This window comes from Chelon labrosus (assembly GCF_963514085.1).
Source record: "Chelon labrosus genome assembly, chromosome: 14".
NCBI classification, from domain to species: domain Eukaryota; kingdom Metazoa; phylum Chordata; class Actinopteri; order Mugiliformes; family Mugilidae; genus Chelon; species Chelon labrosus.
The window spans coordinates 20,276,977-20,296,231 of NC_140347.1; the positions used below are offsets into that span (position 1 = coordinate 20,276,977).

The 19,255-nt window shown below is 43.2% G+C and overlaps 1 protein-coding gene across 1 annotated transcript in view; it reads left to right on the forward strand.

The window, feature by feature from the left end:
- klhl29 (kelch like family member 29) overlaps positions 1-19,255 on the forward strand; it is a 138,273-nt gene that overhangs the window by 38,153 nt on the left and 80,865 nt on the right. Inside the window, exon 3 of the mRNA XM_084560689.1 lies at positions 1,007-1,531. Coding sequence (XP_084416815.1) covers positions 1,007-1,531 — 525 coding nt within the window. The remainder of the gene's footprint in view (positions 1-1,006; positions 1,532-19,255) is intronic.

The window sequence follows — 19,255 nt, forward strand, 5'->3', positions numbered from 1 at the left end:
ACGATGTATATATGTCAAATTCTGATCCTTGAAGCTGTGGAGCCATTGTACCAACCATTTGATTAGAATCCTTTATCTCGATGAGCTGCAAAGAGGGGAAATGAAATGCAGTGTTGGTACTGATTAGCTCAATGACACGTGAATTATGGAGTGCACCGGCTTCTCCTCTGGGGTCTTCTGTTCCCACCCTCAACTCTTTCATTCTTTTCTTCTTGCTGCCTGTCTTTATCCTTCTCTCTCTCTCTCTCTCACTCTCCATCCATCTCTGCCCAGACTATTATATCAGCGGGGATAGAACCATGAATAATGTGGGCTTCTTTTTTTTCTTTTTTTTGATTTTGCATGCTGTTATTTAGCCTTTGGCCCCTCCGCACAGTGCAAGGATATTTTTGGAGCTTGGACCATGGCGGGAGGAGCCAGAGATGAAGGAGCAGGAGGGAGGGAGGGTGCGTTCAGGTCCAGCATGGCCACATTTTCCCAGCACACCCTCGGCATCGAGCGCCTCAGGGTAGAGAAATGATTGGCTCGGAGAGTCTGGGTAAACACAGGCTCCTGCACAGATAATGACGCCAAATGCTGCATGCATTGAGCACGTATGCTTTCACATTCAGCAAACTATTTGTTTGTGTTGTAGCGAAATAAATCCCCTTAATCTTATTACGGTGTTGACTTTGGGTGCAGATCTGTACGTCGCTTCAGATATTTTGTGTTTTATATTAAGTCTCGAGTCAAAAGCAAACTTTGACTGAAGTGGAGCGGCGTGCTGACAGTTGTAGTGTGGTAAGGAACAGACTCGAGTTGGAGTCTGTCTTGTCATGTTGTTTGATCATCTAATATCAGACTTAAAGTCAGCTCTCTGCCCTTGTTTTCGGCTTTGTCTACAGCTTACCCAAATACCCCAAATGAGACTGCAGGATAGAAATACGTTTATCTTGACTTTCACGTGGTGTTACGCATAAACTGGATACATAATGTTTCATCATTGTCTTTTCTGTTTGTCAATTAGGTCCAGCCTGGGCTGCACCGGTGGCGGCAGTTAGCCAGCCCAGCCTCCTGCCCCACACCTACGCTATCCCTCAACCGCCGTCTTTCAACCACAGCGTGACGGCTCAGTCGCCCATTATCGGAGTAACCCCGTCCATCCAGACGCAAGTGCCCCCGCAACACCCCCTCATGACCGCCCACTTCCAGCTGACGCCACAGTCGACCCAGCAGCCGCCCTCCATGGTGCTCAGCATGCCCAGCCAGCCTCCGTACCCCTCAGCTCAGCAGACAGTCACGCCGTCCGCACTCACTGCCCAGGCCGGCCAGGTGGTTCATCCAAACCCTCACAGCATGATGAGCAACGGCCACTTAACCTCTCACCCCAGCCTCATCCAGCACCCCGCCCTGCCTCTCACCAACGGACAGGCAGCAGCAGTGCATGGCCAGGCCGCGGCTGCAGACAATCAGGATGGTCCGAACAGGCTGCAAATGCTGCGGACGGTCGGAAGTGGGAAGTACGAGTTCAGCGACCCAGGACATCCCAAAGGTAGGCACAGAAGGCCTCAACTGGTTCACGTTCTACAGATAGATATCTTTTCTTTTTTATGTTTTGAAGAATAACTTTCCGTGGCTTTCAAAGGCTAAATCAGAGCAGGTCTGTTCGGTTGACAACCTGAGCTCAGAAGTTAATCCAAGCCTGGAAGGTGTTTGGTATTAAATCAGTGTACTCTTAGCTCTGTGTTCCTAGTGACCTCCTCTTATGTGGGGCCTTTCTGGAATGAAACACATAAGCCTCTGCCCTCTGTCTGTATACCAGAACAGCTTTGGATGCCAACAGTCATAAACAAGGCTGCAAACACTCAAGGAAGGGGTTGTTAAAATACAACTTGCAACCAGAGCCAATTCACTTCAAAGCTGCTCCAAGGTCGCAGGGAACGGGGGTGCTGCACCTAAAAAAGCAGAGAGGCGGCTGCTTTTGAAAACCCGCAACACTCCCTATGGTGGATCCTTCAGTAACAAGAACATGTTGTACCTGATCTCAAATTACTATACAGCACTAACGTCTGTAGTGTTGTGCTGTGGATTTGATTATGAGTGCGTCAAGTAAATCTTTTCATTGCGCTTAGTTGCCATACACATACGTCCTACTAAACACGAGGCAGGAAGAGCTTTCAGTCCCCTGCTCTCGCGTCTCCCTTGAAATCTTTTGAAGCTTAGATGACTTACGCCGTGTTTGTGAATGCGCTTCATAGCTCCAGCTCGTGCTTGAGTCTGCGAGCCATAAATTGGTGTTTGCTTTAACCTTGGAGTTTATGACGCAGGGCACCAGAAACAGATGTTCACAATTCCCCGACCAATTTTCACATTTAATGAAGCTTTTAATTTAGGTTTAGATTGTTTTCTTTTTCCTGACTCATTTGATCAATAAAATGTGTGCAAATGAACTTGTAGATTGCGAAAAAGCAATTATTTTGGCGGCTGCCTGTGATACATCGAAATGAGGCTGCAGGTAGAATTGGAAATGGATAATTAGATGGGCTCGTCGGGCCTGGTCCGGTCTCCGTCGAATAAGAGCTTCTCAGCTTCTGCCGTCGTGAATAGACTGTCGCGATCCATTAACCGTTCACGTGTCAAAATGTATTCTTCTAACAGGCCAAAGAAGCTCGAGTTTAATTGGAATTATTTATTCTCATCAATTTTTCAGGGAAAGAACGACGGGAGGATTGTTAAAATTCAGGTGCGGGAGCGCAGTTGCTGTGGTTCATGATACATTATGGGTTAAAATATTCAGTGTGTACGGTTACAGTTTGTCAGCCGCGTTGGTTCAAATGCAGGAGGAAAACATCCTAGTGTCAATTTCTCGACATCGTGCACTTGAAATCCTGGGCAGGCCTGTATGAAGGTCAAACTGTAAATAGAGGCACTTGAATCTCAGATCTCCTCAAGCGTTTCGTCTGTTTCTTTTTTTTTTCCCTCCCCGCTTGGCGCAGAGTAGGCATTAGTAAGCATGTCATTGTGTTAATGTCACAAGGACAGTGGAAATAGGTAAAATGTTGAGGACCAGTGAATTAGCGGCTGTGACGTCTCTTGAGCGGACCTTTCTGCTGACAAGAACACTTAAGTTAGCTGCTGTAATCACAACAAAGCCTCCCAGACCCCTCACGGTCTGCCCACTACTGAGCTTTACTATCTCTCTGATTATCTCCGTCTGTCACTTCCTGTTTTCATCCCCTCCCCTTCTCGTGGCTTACTCCACGAAGTCGCAAATCCTGAAACCGCCCACAGGTTTTGTGTATTCCGCTTTAAATTAATTAACGCTGCATATCAATGTGCCAAGGATACCTACTGTCCTGGTGTAGTTGCGTAGTGATAAAATATGGAGGGTAAACTCTTACCTCTTCCACCTCGGCTGTTGCAGTTGCATTAGACCTGCAGGTTAGCACTTTCTGCTCAGGAAAAATATGAAGGAAAATAGAAGTAGCCTGTGAAAAGAAAGGAAAGCAGCTACAGGTTAGAGGTCAGTATTCTGCAGCTCCTTAATGGATGAGGTGAGGAGAAGAGTCGGCAAATCTGATTCCTGGGCAGAAAGTTGCCGCTATGCTGTCTGGTTTCTTGCTTCTCAAAAACGCAAACATAGTCTTTATATTGATAAAATGCAATAAAACCTGTCACGTAGAGCGCTATCACACACAGCCTGCACACAATTTCACTTTCATTGTCAGTTTTTTAGTGTTTCTGACGTAATGAGGCTCACAGATTTACATCCTCCACATGATAGTTGCACTCCACTTGATCAAATCTTTGTCGCAACATCACACCTTGGGTGGGGGGTGGGGGGCAGAAGCGATTATTGGACAGCCAACCACTATTTGTGTTGGCGCATTAAAGGGAAAAAAAACTAAAGTTTGATCCTCCTGACACAATGCTGGTAAGCACTGATGTGCAGAGAAGGGTTTGTGGCTTTTTGATGGCAGAGGCCTGGATCTCGGAGGAGCTGACGGAGCTCTTCCTCCTTAATCCAGCTGCGGCGCTCGTGTGTTTGTGTGTGTGCGTGCGCGCGCATGCGTTTGTGTACGAATGCGTGTGCGTAGCAGAACTTCTTGAGTGCGACTGCGTGGATGTTTTGTCAGATGTCAGCCTCACAGCCTTAAAGCCAAACACCACAGTGACAGAAATCACACTCCGCGTTTGATTTGGCTTCGCCTTCAAAGGGAGCAATTTGTCTTCGCTCTGCATCAGTGGGCACATCAACAACTGTGCGCTCCTCTCTCTGCGGGTGCATGTGTGTCCAAGTATTTGTATTTCTGTTTACAGTATACAGCATGTGCGTCCGCGGATGTAAATGCCATGTGTTTGTCTTTATGCGTGTGTGTGTGTGTGTGTGAGTGTGAAGATTCACACAGAGCAGCTTGAAGGCAGCTTTAACTTCATCACCTACTGAGATGTGCCAGTCACCCGGCTGTGATCTGCCTACCTGGTTTCTCATCCACAGCGGGGCTTTTCATAATACCTGCCTGTCAGAGTGCACACATCAAACTCCGCGCCTTCTTGCCAATTGTTAATTTCCTTCACACATCCCACTCCTTGCTTATTTTTTTATTATCTTCCCTTTGTCGCGCGGATTATCGCCGTAAAAGCTGAATTTCACAGAGCGTCCCCACTTAAATAATCTGTCCACATGTGCAGCTGGAGCCGCGGCGCCGTTAGCGCATTTTGTAGAATGTGGCGATGGCTGACATTGTTGTTCAAAAGGACACTAGACAAAGCCAGTTCACGGGGAGAGGAGGAAGTCGAAGAGAAAGATACAGAGAGAGGGTGAGCATGAGAGAGAGGGAGATGCTGAGAGCGGAGTCAGTGTGTGTCTATTGACCAAGTCATTAAAATCGATGGCTGTCCTGATGAATATCAGCCTGGGGAGGCTAGTGCCGAGCTCAGCAGGGATGAACTCTCTCACTGCACATGTGATTGAGCACTATTTAAAGGCAGCTCATGACTGAAAAACACATTAATATCAAACGGAAGTTATTATTCCTTCAAATCGAAGCCTGTTTTAGAAGTTACCATTGTTACCCGGCCGATTTATTCCCTTGATTTAGTTTTCCTAGATTGTTGGGAGCTGCGTTGTGGTCATGCTGCATGCTGTCAGAGTGGAGGCTGTGCCATTTTTGTCGGTGGTTGTCTAAAAATAAAGAGCAGATGAAACGCGGTGGCCATATGTGTTGGAGGCTCTCAGCTGAGACTAAGTTTGGGGTCAAAGACAGATCTGCCGGGACACCTGCTGCCGCACCGAGCATGCGCAGCAGCTCACGGCCTCTTTTGTCATGTCAAACGTCATTTGCCATTTGCCAGACTTTACCAGCGCCGTTGTCTTTGCTCCAATCATCAGTTGACATGCACATACTGTATGCACGCCGGCGGTCGCATGCATAAACCTACACATTTGGGTGCTCGCTACAATAAGAGAGGAAAACACGTAGACAGGCTCCTCCACTGTCTCGCACACAAACACATCCAGCATCGCCCAGCCTCCTCTGTGCCCAGGAAGTTCATCTTCCAGTCAGCTCACATCAGCCATCATCAGGGGACCAAGCCGCTCTGGAACTGCTAGTGAATGCAATTAAGATGTCTTGCTGAGTTAAGATCAGAGTTTTACTTTGCCACGGCAAACCCAGCGCAGGCCCACCTTTCCTCTGCCGCGACCATTTCATCTTCCTTATCTGCCTTATTCATACTTTGGCCTGCGTAAGATTTTAATTACACGGTTCACTTTTGTTTACTTTTGAACCGAGCATATTGGCTCTCCGGCGTTACTGTCCACTCGCATATTGGTTCTGTGGCACATTATCGCCGTGATATTACCTCTGAGTCAGGGTGTTATAGATCACCGCTGTTTACAAGGCCAGGGTGTGTGCGCTGCTGCTGCTGTTTATTTAAGATGATTTCCTTGTTTTTTCTCTCAGGTTTACCAAAGCACCTCAAAGCTTGTATTGGTATTGACATGCTATTTAATTGGGTGGGTTTACCTTGTTACTGGTTTATGATGCCTGTGGACGTGATAAAGACGTTTCATGCCCGGACATCATTCGTCTTAGACACACAGTAGCTACAGTTATGAGGCGGGCACCAAGCTGACAGTGTTACCGGCGTTATTAGTGATGCATAAATATTTATTTTGATTTAACCGCGAGAAAGTACCGCTGGCTTGACAGGCCGCTCAAACCAGTTATTAAAAACACAGCCAGTTTGTGATAGCCACACTGAGACCATTAATCACAGCGAGCACATTAATTAAACCCTCCCCTCTCCTTTCTCTGTTCTCCGTCTCTCTTTTGCTTGATGGTGCGCGGAGGTTCTCGACCACATCCTCCCAGCGAATTAGACAAAAGTACGGCAAAAATAACCAGAGTGTTGCAGGTTATTCGAAAAAATGTTAATTTCCCGTACGCTGACTCAGATCAGTGTCCGTGGAATAAGCGGCGGCAAATTAATTAAAATCACTGCGGTGTTGGGCTGGGCGATTATCTTAAAGCCATCCACATCAGGATTAGCTAAAGCAGAGCTAGGGTTATTATGATTCCAAAACAGGCTTAAATTGGAATATGAAATGAATGGATTTTAAAGTGTTTTTTTTCTCTCTCCCTCTCATAACATTCCTTAATTTGAGGTAGCTCCATGGGAAACTGGATTGGGGTTTACAAGAGCTGAGAATACTGTAAATTATTGATGAGATTGAAATATATTCCAATCACCGTGGACTCACTATGTGCAGGTAGTCCAATGAAATGGATGAAATGACACCATGGTGATTTTCTTGAGTTATCTTGGCACACAAGTCCATATGGGGCCTACATATCAAACGCCTAATTATCAAACACCTAATTTTGAGTGGCAGGAGTGGTCTCTGGGTCGCTGCTCTCGTAGGCCTGGAAGCTACCTGCCACTGTCTCTTTAACTTTGCCAAAGATGGCATCCATAGAGATGTCTAACTGTTTCTAGTACGGCTCCAGCTCTCAGGAGAGAGCAGGAAGAAGAGGGAGGGCAGGGGAGGGCAGGGGAGGGGAGGGGAGAGGGAACGTGAGGGGAGCAGCGCCAGTGTGTCATAAGCGGAGGAAGGAAAGCTGCTCGCCCTCGTTCTTTCTCTCCCTCGTTATCGTATTTTAAAGGAGAGGAGCCCCGCCAGGAGCCCCATACATTATATCCCCCCACAGTTAATATAGGGACAGCAGATAGCTCATTAAGATTGATCATTCCTCGTCCACCTACTCCGTGCAGAACGCGGCACCGGCTTCATTAATCACCGGGATTTCAAGATAAAGCTCAGCGGCGGCACAGTCGCAGGACCCGAAGCCTGACAGCCCGGCTGCTACATGCATAATCTCAGACGCAGTGCAGCCAAGGAGCAGCACGGCTCCGTGCCATGCAAGAGGGGGCACCATATCTACACCTCCCTTCCTCCCGTGTCTTCTCCTCAACCCCTTCAAGCCGGCTCCCACCTGTCCTCTTCGCCGCAATTGTCTGTCTCTTCCTTCCCCTCAGCTCCGCTCCCACTTCCGAAGGCATCCGCGCATGCTGTTGTCCCCCAGCATCCTCTTCAACCCTCCCAACATCCACCTGCTTCCCACATCTACTTATAGCCTATTCTTTTGCGCCTTTTCCCCCCCTCTTTTCTTTTCATCCGCTCGCTCTCATCTTCCGTATCCCCCACCTGCAAAGTACCCGCCACCTGTTCCAGGCTTTTCTAACTTCTCTCTGTCCTTTCTCCACTCCACTGATGGTGCGGTTGTTAGCCGTTTCTCTAATAGCTTTACTTCGTTTTTTTTTTAGTCCTGTAATGCCTGAGTTAGCAAAGTGGCAGTGAAAATTTTAAGAGAAGAAAGGATTAAAGCGGAGTGAAAAAGCCCAGTCAGCCCTGATTGCTCATTTACCTCGAAAGCTGGACCAGGTGACAGTCTCTTTTGCCTTTCATTACCTGCAAAAAAAGTTTTGCCAGTGCTCAGAGCTTGGGCTATCTGGTTGAGAATTCCAAGAACTTAATATTTAATTGGAAATCTCATGATTCTTTATATAAATCATGTGCTACTGTGTGAGGTTTGCATACGCAGAGGCTCAAGGTCCTGGGATTTGTCCGTCGAAGTAGTGAATGAAAAACAGCTCAAGACTTTGTATTAGGAGCACAAGCCGTCTCAGTCAAACAAAAGAGCGAACGCGTACGTTTTTCCATCTAGTTTGCTAACTTTTGTCTTCATGACTATCTTCGCTGTGATTTTATATATATATATATATATATATATATATATATATATGTGTGTATTGTATGTAGCGCCAGGGGTTACGTTTTTATTTTTTCTTATATTAACTTTCACAAAAGATTTGTACAGTCTCTGTGACACTGTCATACCGTGTATTCTGCTATGAAATAATAAGCAAATACAAAACATTATGAAGTTGAACAAAGAAAAGTGACACTGACAAGGCTGAATTCCAGAACACAGTTCATCTCTGTGCTAAACCATTATATTCTAAAGGGGCCTCATAATATTTCTTTACTTGTGATTTTGTTTCTTTGGTTGTTAGGGCTGAGACCGCTCCTTACTTCCTCTTGAGAATAAAACCATGTTGCTTAAATGAATGGATAAATAGTTGGAATAGATATCTCAGGCCTAAAATGATGTTTTTCTCCCGGCATCGTGTCCCGGCAGCTAGAATAATGGATAAGTGGTTGGAGTCCCGCGTGAAGATGCAGCAGTTCACACATCCTATGCTAACAGTCAAAACTGATAAGCATTTGGAAAAGGTAGGGGTTAAGTGGGTAAAACGGAAAGCTAAAAGCCGAATGCTTTTTATGGAATAAAATGAATAGATATGTAGTTTGACACTGGCTACATTTACATGGACAATATAAATTGAACCGGATTGAAATCATTCTGATTCCAATGTTAACTGTTTATGTGGACGCTAAAAATAAAATGATCTGATAAGATATGCTGGTTTAAATGCCCCAAGACATCTACCAGGATGTAAAATGTGTAGTTAGTCTCCTGGCTGTGGCGGATCATTGGCAACGCTGAATTCTTTCCATCCGTTCTGACTTTGTTCATCCTTTTAAACACTCACTATTTTTCTGCCTCCATGTTTCTTTCCCCTCCTGGAAAAATTAATCCATTCCAGCCCAGACACATGGTTATGAGACACCAATACCTTCATATTGAACTGATTATCGATGGGTTAAATCGATAACCTGGTTACATTTATTCTGATTGCAGTATCAGAATACTAGTGTCCTTGTAAACGTAGCCACTTAACATAATGGGATGGGGGGGGGGGGGGGGGCAATGCATGCAGGGACAAGGACAACATAAAACACGACCCAGAGCGGTCTCCCCTAAAGTACAAATACCTTAACAGTAATTAAGTAAAGGTGCTTTATTTGGTTTTGTTATGTTTTTGCATGTTTTTAAGGGAAAGTAAGTAAGAGCCTTGTTCCAGCCTTGTTCTCAATCTTGTGCAGAGCACCTGTGGGTCTCATTGTAGATTTTGAGAACACACACGCAGAGTATACTTGTTGCCTGGATTTGGATGTCCCTCAGAGCTGTAGTTGAATATTCAGTGGAGGTCTCAAACTCAAACAGTGTCATTTGCCAGCGTGCAACTTTCACCGCACCCACAGCTACACGGGAGCAGATTAATTTGCGTGCTGCCGCAGTGAATGCAAGTTACGCCACCTCAAACAGGCCCAAATTTCAAACACGTCGTGTCAGAGACCGTGAGATATGTCGGGAATAATTGCCACGAGTCAAAAGTCGATGTGCTATCCCACATGTCAGCTCTGAAATAGACGGTAATGCATTATCAATGAGGCCAAGTGTAAACACAGCAGATGTTACCAGGAAGCCAGTCAATAGCGGATGTTTCTCTCTAATGAGAAGGCATAATTGCAACAGGGAGGGAAGTCAGTATCCAAAACAGCAGCAGATGTGCTGCAACATCTCAGCACAAAATCCAGAAGTTGTTCACTCAGTAGTAGCCTGCTAATGTTCACTGATCTGAGTGGGTCGTCAAACTTTTTCCTTACTCCGAAACTTTGCAATGGGTTGGATAATGCACGCATCTAATAAATACTAATGACAGGACCAGACATTAGCAAGAATGGCTCCTCTCTCCAACTCATTATTCCACAGAGTTAGCATCGGCCTTAGCACATGAAGATATATAATTCTTCTGTGACTTGGACAAATGATAATGGCCTGCAGTGCAATCAAGAGATCTTTGTAAGCCAGTGGTGCTCTCTGTAAGCGTGATAGTCTTCCTCTGAAGTAAGATACAACATGATGAGATGCCGAAACAGCAATATGCTGTTGCCCTTTTAAGTTTACAGAATGTGGTTTTTGCTAGAGGCTGCAGCTCTGAATTATAGCGTTGATTATTATCATTATTCTGCTACAGTCTAGTCATTGTCCCCCACTCTCCGCTCTCTGATACAGGCTTTGTTTTCTCATGTAATGCAGCTTTCTGGAGCGCGGGATAAAAAGTATTGTATTAAAAGATTTCAACTTAGATTACAACTTTACAAGGACACATCAGCCATACATAAGCACTGGAGCATGCTGGACACAATCAGAATTTGTGGGGGCACTGCAGTCACCTAACAGATTGTTTTCTGTCCCCGGGGAGAAAAAAGGTGAAAGGAGGGAGGTGGAGGCAGGAAGAGAAGGAGGAACGAAAGAAAGAAAATCTGATGAAATGCAAAGATTACTCGCCTGACTCCACTGTGGGCTGTGGAAGCTCATCCCGGGCGTGCAGTCTGCCGAGAAGACTCCCACATACAACCTAACCCCGCCGCTAACCTTTCTGCTTGGACTGCTGTGACTTTCAGAAAGTTACCCAGTAAACACACGCATTCTGTCTTCGGGGGCAGGTTTGACATTTATCTTAAGCTGCACTGGTGACGTGGGATTTGATTTTTATTTTTGTTTTGCTGCGTCTGTGTGGTCCCGCTCTCCTGCTGTTTAGGGCCAACATGGAGTAAGTGTAGCCCAAAGCAAGTGTCACCCATGTGCAAAGCTTGTAAGTAATGCATACAAACCCAACTCATAAACACAGGGAAGGTGTAAGACAAGCTGGCCAGCATATCTGCATTCTCTCACACACTCGCTGGCATCCGTGCTCGGCCACCGGCACATGGTTAAATGTGAAGAAGGCCTGGTGCAGCTGAAGCTGAAGCTGGTCAGTGGAGGAGAAAGTAACTTTAAACTTTTAATTGGTACTAAAGTGCAGTTTGCGCATGGTTTTATTCGGGATATATTTGCATTTGCACTAGTATATCGGTGCTTAGTAAAGTAGAAACTTCAGTGGGATATTTTCCACATTTAAAACCCAGTTGTACTTATTATTCCCCTATTGGCTCCTGCTAGTTGCTTTTATGGAGTAGTTCATCCAGAACTTTAAACTTTTATTGGTATAATTACGGCCTTGCTGTCACGTTAGCGGAACATTGGGGTAGTTTTTTTGTGCTAGTATTTGTGTAGAGGAGGCCCAGATTCATTCATCTTCATATCAACAGCAGCAGTAAACCGAGTCTGAATATTTGTCCCATTCACAAACGTCTGATTCCAAAGCCCTCAAAGACGTCTGAGTGCGAAACCTTGTAAAGACAACACGATTTTAAATTTTAAATTAAATGTAAATCTCAAATCATTATGTCCTGGTTCATTTACTGACAGTTGTAGTTACTGATGGTTACCCCAGTTCACTGATTTTTTAGGGCAGCAACACTTCTAAAGTGACAACTCTTGTCACTTAAATAAAAATTCAAACAATCTGTCTTTTTCCATCACTCTGGAAGCAGCCGTGCTCTGATTTTGTACTCCGCGCAGCACGAATCTGTAGGTTGCAGTGAAAAGAGCTGTTGCCTCAGTCAGAAGTCGGAGGTGTGCAGCCTGTCGCCTGTGGCTCCTTATCTAACAGATCACTAAGTCTGGTTCTTCTTTTTCAATTAGTCCCGGAAATTTCTAACTGATCCACTGTCAAAAAACTGCAAAATAATTTTGTTTGTTGGATGATAGCGGTAGGTAAGTTCAGTGACATAAATTGCATAAATTTCCTCTGACTACTTTGTAGTAAAAGTCAACTTATGGGTGGGTGCCAGTTAAAGGATTTTAATGTGAAGCTGCAGCAGTAGACATTTTAGGCGACTTGTATTGGCAGAATCTCTGAACCCATAGCTAATATCTAACCTGGCATGGTCAGAATCAAGAATTTGTGGCTGAGGAGTATTATTACCAGCCAGAATCATCTGATAACAAACGTTTATTTAAATGAAAAGCTCTTGGATTGCAACCCTAAGAGCCCTACCTTTTATGTTCGAAACAATAAGATAGACTCTGACAGTAGTTTTAATAGTAACTATGTTGTAACTTATATATTCACATCTTTCACTGTGTCCGTTATGCCTTAGAAAAAATTGAATTATTAGAATCTTGTTGCGATCCTTTGAGTTCAGAGCGTTGGCATTCTTTCTTTAATTGCACGAACAGTCTTTGCTGCCACAGAGAGCACCTCCTGATGTACTGTCATGACGGCAATGCCTCTCTAATAATTATCTCTCCTCTCTGCAATCATTGTGTGACCTGTGAGAGCGCACGTCTCGCTTTGCACGTCAGTGTACACTAGACTGTAAAAAAGGGTTCATAAACATGTTTGTTAGTTAAGGTTAGCTGTGTGCAGAAAGTATACCAAGACAGCATGGTATATTTTTAGTGTTTTTTCCCCCATTGCCTGAGGTGATAAAAGTTCCAGTCAGGTGAAAAATGTCCTATGATGAAATACTCGAGCAGACAGGCTGAATCAGGGCCTGGAGACTAGCGTGGTATTTGTAGTAGTCAGGATGTTGTGGGCTAAGGTCAACTCTCATTCTCGGTGAGTTCTTGGAACAGAAGTGATCCGGCAGAAGTGACTAACAGAAACCTGCATTTGTTTGTACCGGACGACTCTCGGTTCTCCGTGTGACTCAGTGTGACACACTCACAGCTGGATGTTCCAAAAGCACTCGGATGCTCAGTCAACCCTCTCAAGGTGAAGTATAAATGAAACAGTTTGCACAGATGCTCCCTGAAAGGTTCCATTCATACTGATGTGCAAGACCAGATGATTCATTTCACTCAATTAGCCTTGTTTTTCCACCAGGGTCTATGATGCGGGTTTGACAGGACTGGCCCTCGCAGCAATTTATATAATGACAACTTATCAATTTAATTAAAAGGGAAGATGGAGAAGTGTCGCACACCCACTCAGTTCCAATCAAATCCCCTTAAGCGGACAGTTATCTATACCAGCCAGCAATTCCTCCTAAGCACAACATTGTTATTAGGATTATTCTCTTATGACATTGTCTTGCCTAAAGTCAGGCGTGTGTACACATGTATTTGTGCGATGGGTACATTTGCATTTGTGTGTCTGCATATGCACGGCTACACATGTGCTTATTTGTGTGTTTTGCACAATGACAATGTCATCTGTTGTGGATGAACTGCTCAACCCTGCCCCGAGTTTGACAACGACGTCCTCTATTATGCTTAAGCAGAAATGTTTGCTAATCTGCAGTACATTATGCTGCAGTGCACTGTTGTAATTTCATGTCGCAACTAAATTCATATTGGCATCTTGCCTCTTTGGCATTGTGACAAATAAGCCAGTCCACAAATTCAAGGCTTAAGCTCGGTGGCCTATGTAATAGAAGGTCTGGTCTGTATTCTCTAAGTGTTTTATCTCCGTTGGCAAAAACAATAGTTCTGGATTTCTTTGCCTTAGGTTTATCAGAAGAAAAAAAAAAAGTATTCTCTGATAGAGAAACAAATGCTATGGTAAGGAGCTGGAATCCGAAAAGACAAATGAGCATTGTGACATTTTTTAATAAATTATTCATCCGTGTGATTATCAACCCATTCATCAGAATCCATTGTTAGATCTGGACTAATTTCAAATCATGTGTTGAGCCATATTTCTTCTTTCCAATACATCCCTTCCCCAGAGTGATCACAATCATGAGCTTGTGCTATGGTAGTCTTTTGACAAGAAGAGTGATGAAATCCACACAGTTAGAAACTCAATAAATATAGTTTTGTTGAAGTAAAATGATGCTGTGTTGATTGGCTGTCTTCGCTTAGTGATGATTGGTCGGTCTGCGGTTGCCAGTCAGCCAATCAGAGCCCTCAGCCCCGCTGCACACCTGTGTTTCCTCCCAGCAGAAAAACAGGAGAGCGAGTGAGCCTCCTACTTATTATCGAAACATTTAATTTGGCTAATTACTTTATAATTATTAGTTAATTCGGTGTTCATCACATCTCATTAGTTCAGCTTTCTGCTCTGCTCACTTCATGTTTATGTGGACCCGTGTTCTGTTTTTAGCCGCCATCTTGAATACATTTGTGACCGCGTCTTGCTTGTTCCTTATATTCTGTCATATATTTAATGTTTGATCTTGTTTTTTAATTATGGCCAAAGTTTCAAGTTAGTGTGGTGAACCGAGGTGAAAGTTGGAAAGTTAATTATACACAGCTACAGACATAAACAGACAGTAAAAACATGGGAACCAAAAGCTTCTGACTGATCTAAACACTTGCTTTCCAACGTTTTTCTCTACTTTGACATCAGCCCGACACAGATTTTTCTATGTGGTCTTCTGCTGTAGGCACAGCACGCCCACAAAGTCAAACTATGTCTCCTTCATAAATGTATGTGCACATTCTTGCAGAACAGTTGAGTAGTATTAATACATTTGATTTACTCCGGCACATGAATAACCACCATTATGTCTCATAGTCTGCAGGCGATGAGCTTAATGTTTAGCCAACAGAGACGTCCTGCTGTAATCTTTGTTGCCGCAGATGCTCATGCCTGTCCACTCTCATTTTGCGGATGGGATTCCGGCTCCGACGTGTCCGGGTGGATTTGTAAAGTTACCACTTCAAATCAAAAATGAGAGATGATGTGACTTGGTAGGTTCACGGTTTGCTTTTGGAGCTTCCCCAACGGGTAGAGAGGGAGACAGCGCTCACAAGCAAAGGCTTCCAGAAAGCCTTCCAATCAGAAGAAAGAGGGCTCTCAGGGAGGAGGGCATTAAAGAGACAGGAGCTAATATTGACTGTTTTCAGGTAAAGGGGGAACTGAGGGGCTGAATAAGAGGTGGTGTGACATGAATAAGATCTCTTTTTCCTTTTTGTTTTTGATCTGTGCATCATGAAAAGCTACTCTATCAGAGTCCCAGAATAAAAATATAAACCTGTACGTCCCCTTTAACTAGTGGCAACACGTTGTTTTGGATCTTTTGCATGCAATAGAGCAAAAAAAAAAAAAAACGATAGAAGACTTGAATGTCGAGCTCTTCAAGCTTTATCCACTCTAAGAATAAAATCAAAGCAGGAGCAGGTTTCCTTGCACACTCTACGTGAAGCTGTCATCATCTGAGCCTGCGAGCGGGGAACTGTTAAAAATATTGCCTGCACTATCCCGCGATGAACTTGGATTAAAGATGTTGGTCAGCTTTACAGATGAAACAGGTAGCGAGCACTGAGTCAGTCATTTTCCATCTTTAAAAAGGGTTAAACCTGAAAACTGAGTTTCCACCCGTGCGTCCCTGAATAGGCGCTTTGTTTCCGTCACGTTTTATTGGAAAAAGCGCGAAGAAGGCACGTTGACGCAGCCGGGCCGGGATTGTCACGTTAATAGTTTGGCACCATGTTGACTGTCACGTTTCGAGCTGCTTCAAAAACAGATTTAAAAGCAGCCGAGGTGTGTAGGGAAGCTATAAAGGGACCACACACACACACACACACACACACACACATGTGGACACACTTAACATAAAAAAATAAACTAACATTCCCTTCCAGGAATAAAAATCTATATATTGATGATGTGTCACTTGATCGTGCGTCCATGTTTTGGCGGATTTTAAGACGGCTGATACGGTTTCTCACATTGTCTTGAGACATTTTTAAGTGCGAGTTAAAATAAGCATTTTTGTAGACTCTTCAGCTCTAATTAGTTTTTGTTTCTTTCTTTGTATTTTCTGGAGCATATGCCATGCGTGGTGCATCTGTTGTAGATTTGCCTCGCTCTAGGGTGATTACAAGACACTTTGTGCACATTGTCCTCTTTTGTTCTAGTGTTGGGTGAAATGTCTAAGAATGCAACAAACCTGCAATTTGAAAAGTAATTAAAAACGGCCTCTTTCTTTTTTTCGCCTTTAACTGAGAAATTCATACATTTTTCTGACCTTATACCAACTGCCTGATTTTTTTCTCAAATTTTCAAGATAACATGCCCTCAGTAAAATATAAATAGCAAGGACAAGTTAAACCTTGAGCTGAAATAGCTGCAGCAGCCAGGGAGGAGACTCTTTGAGCTGTAATATCATAACTGCAGCACTGAATGTAAATTTTAACCTCCTGTGAACTGTAACCGGCCTAACTTGTAACTTACTGTATAAGGGTGCTGTAGATATTTCTGCTTTCTGCCTTCTGAGGACAGTCGTGAGGACTTTTCTCGTATTAGGACACATGTAAGGAGTCTGCGGTATCTTCTTCTTCGCAAACTTTGACCAGTGCCTGAAGGAAGGCAGGGATGTGATATTGCTCTCGTTGGCTATCTGCAGGAGTATCCTCTTGTTAAGGGCCCGTGTATGACCGCTTGTCATCTACCGTCCCACCTGCCTGACTAATGAGGGAGCCGGTGCACCAGCCGGGACCACAGACTTTCCTCTCGCTGCACACAAACACAAAGAACAAGAGAGCTTTGCCTGACATTCTGTCGCGCTGTTGCAGCAGGACAACCGAAGCTCCCGGGGTACTTTTATTTATGTTCTTCCTCTGCTAAGCCTGTACTTGCATTTGCCTCAACTTAGTTCTACTAGCTGTTTGCTTGTGCTGGTGACCCTTGGTCTTGAGGGTATGTTCAGAGGTTTGAGTGTAAAGTGAAGGACGGAGCAACTCTGTGCTTGTTGCTACTCCAGGTTTTTCTTTTTTTTTTTGCATGCCTATTGTAGAAGGAAACAAAGGCCCAGGCGGCGCCTTTGAGGGGCACAAGTTCCTTTTCTCTGTCATAGTGTCTCCCCCCGGCTCAGTCCAGGCTTGTTGACAGCAGTGCTGAGGCTCAAGCAGAATCGAGCAAGGGAAAAAATAAAGCGTCCTCATCATGGAGTATTCTCTAAGACTATATGGTGCCAGCGCTCGCATACACACTGAAATCAGGACAGCTAGATCCTCAAGGGGCCTCAAGGATTTCTGATGCCTCGCACGAGCTTTTTCGCTGGAATTAGGCACAAACTGTTGAGACGTCTCCAGAAATGAATATGGCGTTGATTGTTAGAGGTATGTTGTAGAGACTGTTTAGAGTAATTGCACTTTGAAAGAGGCCCAGGCTCGATTGGGTTACACATGAGATCTGATGGCTTTTATCCACGTAGAGCGGCGTTTGTTCAGCAGATGGCATCTAGATGAGTGGCCTGATAGTGTTGATGACATTCTGCACCTGTTAAAGCCTGACATTTAGCCACTGAGGCTTTTGAGAAGTTTTAATGGCGGTGTTAAAAATGATTGCTTACCATTCCTTTTCAATGGTGGTTACCTCTTTTCTTCTTAACAAATAGGACAAATTTATATCAGCAGGGGTTTACAGTGTATTCTATCCATTTTTGACATATTTTAGGAAGCACTGACATTTCAAATATGGTGCCTTTTAAGCCCTACTCAGTTGCTAAGTTGAAGTTAAACTCCATTCATTTTTTTATGACTAGCTTTGATAGCACCAGCTTTATGAAAATGGCAAAAATAACTGAAAATCTTTAAAATCATACAACCAAATTCTGTTTAACGAAAGTTTCATTAATATTTAATTAATTTAGAAAAAAGGTTTTCAGTTAGTTAGCTAATCTCCCAAATCATACAGTAAATTATGATTATTTTTCAATTCTTAAAAAAATTATAATAAAAATTTAAGTTGCTTTCTTTGTTAACACACAATTTAGATAATATTTTAGTAGACCCATTTGGTAAATTTCATTTATCACAAGAAATTTGACTGTATGACAATGGTAAGGCCTAGTCAAATATTGATGCAGACTTGAATATTGGTACACAAGCACAGGTATGTAAGCTAATATGTAAAGAGGCTATTTAAAATATATTACATTATTTATTTTTTGCTTGATAACACTTGAACGTATTTAAACCAGTAATATTTTTTATTTATCTATTACCCATAACTGGTTCTCATATCCAAACTGATTGATTTTAAATAAAATACTGAAAATGTTGGCGAAGATGTATGTCGTTTTTCCAAAACCAGAACCAGTTTTTATGGTTTCACATATTTTACTGCTGCTTGGTTTAAAGAAAGAGAAATATAAAAATGTTTCAGTCAAGAAACTTCTTCTGACGTCACTCAAGGCCTGAATGTCTCCTTAAACCCACGCTACAATCATTTGGATTCTGTCACTCAAAAAAGTGAAGCCACCATTAAAATGAGATCGTCTACCTTTTTTTTTTAACGTTGATGCACACCTTTACATGGAAATGTCCCACTTCACCATATAGTGCTTTATTGGTGGGTGTCGAGAATACAGGGGAAAGACGTGTTCGAAGCAGCTCAACACTTTGAAAGCTTTTTCCTTGGAAAGATTTCCTTTGTGTGAATTTAATATGAACCATGATCTTGGCCCCTGTTTTTCTTCCGTTGTATGTCCCTGTCTGAAATGAAATTTCAAACATACCTACTTATCAAAAGGCATTTTGATGAGAGTCCCTTTGTCCAATCTATATCAGTCCTTCTTCTGCTGCTTCAAAGTTTTGACTGGGCTTTAATTTTACCACATAAATCCCAGTGATTGTCATGTCCTAAATGTTTCTTTTTTGGAAAACAAATGTCAGTTTAGGATAAAGACTGGGTACATACCCAATCCTTATCCTAAACTGACATTGTGCAATAAATATATAAAATATATTTTATATATTTATTTAAAGAAAAATATATGTTAATTTTTTTTTTAAAAAATGATCACAGATCTTTGATGTGATTTTAATTGTAATCACAGTAAATTACTCTTGTTTTTTAAAATAGTTTTGATCATGGTAGAAATACTTATTATACAGTACAAACACATCCATAACAATATTCTTTGAAGGGTACATTTATTTCAATCATATTTCTCCTAAAAAAAATGTATGTCAGTGGGCCATCACAAATATAACAGCTTTTAATTAAATTCAAAGCTGTC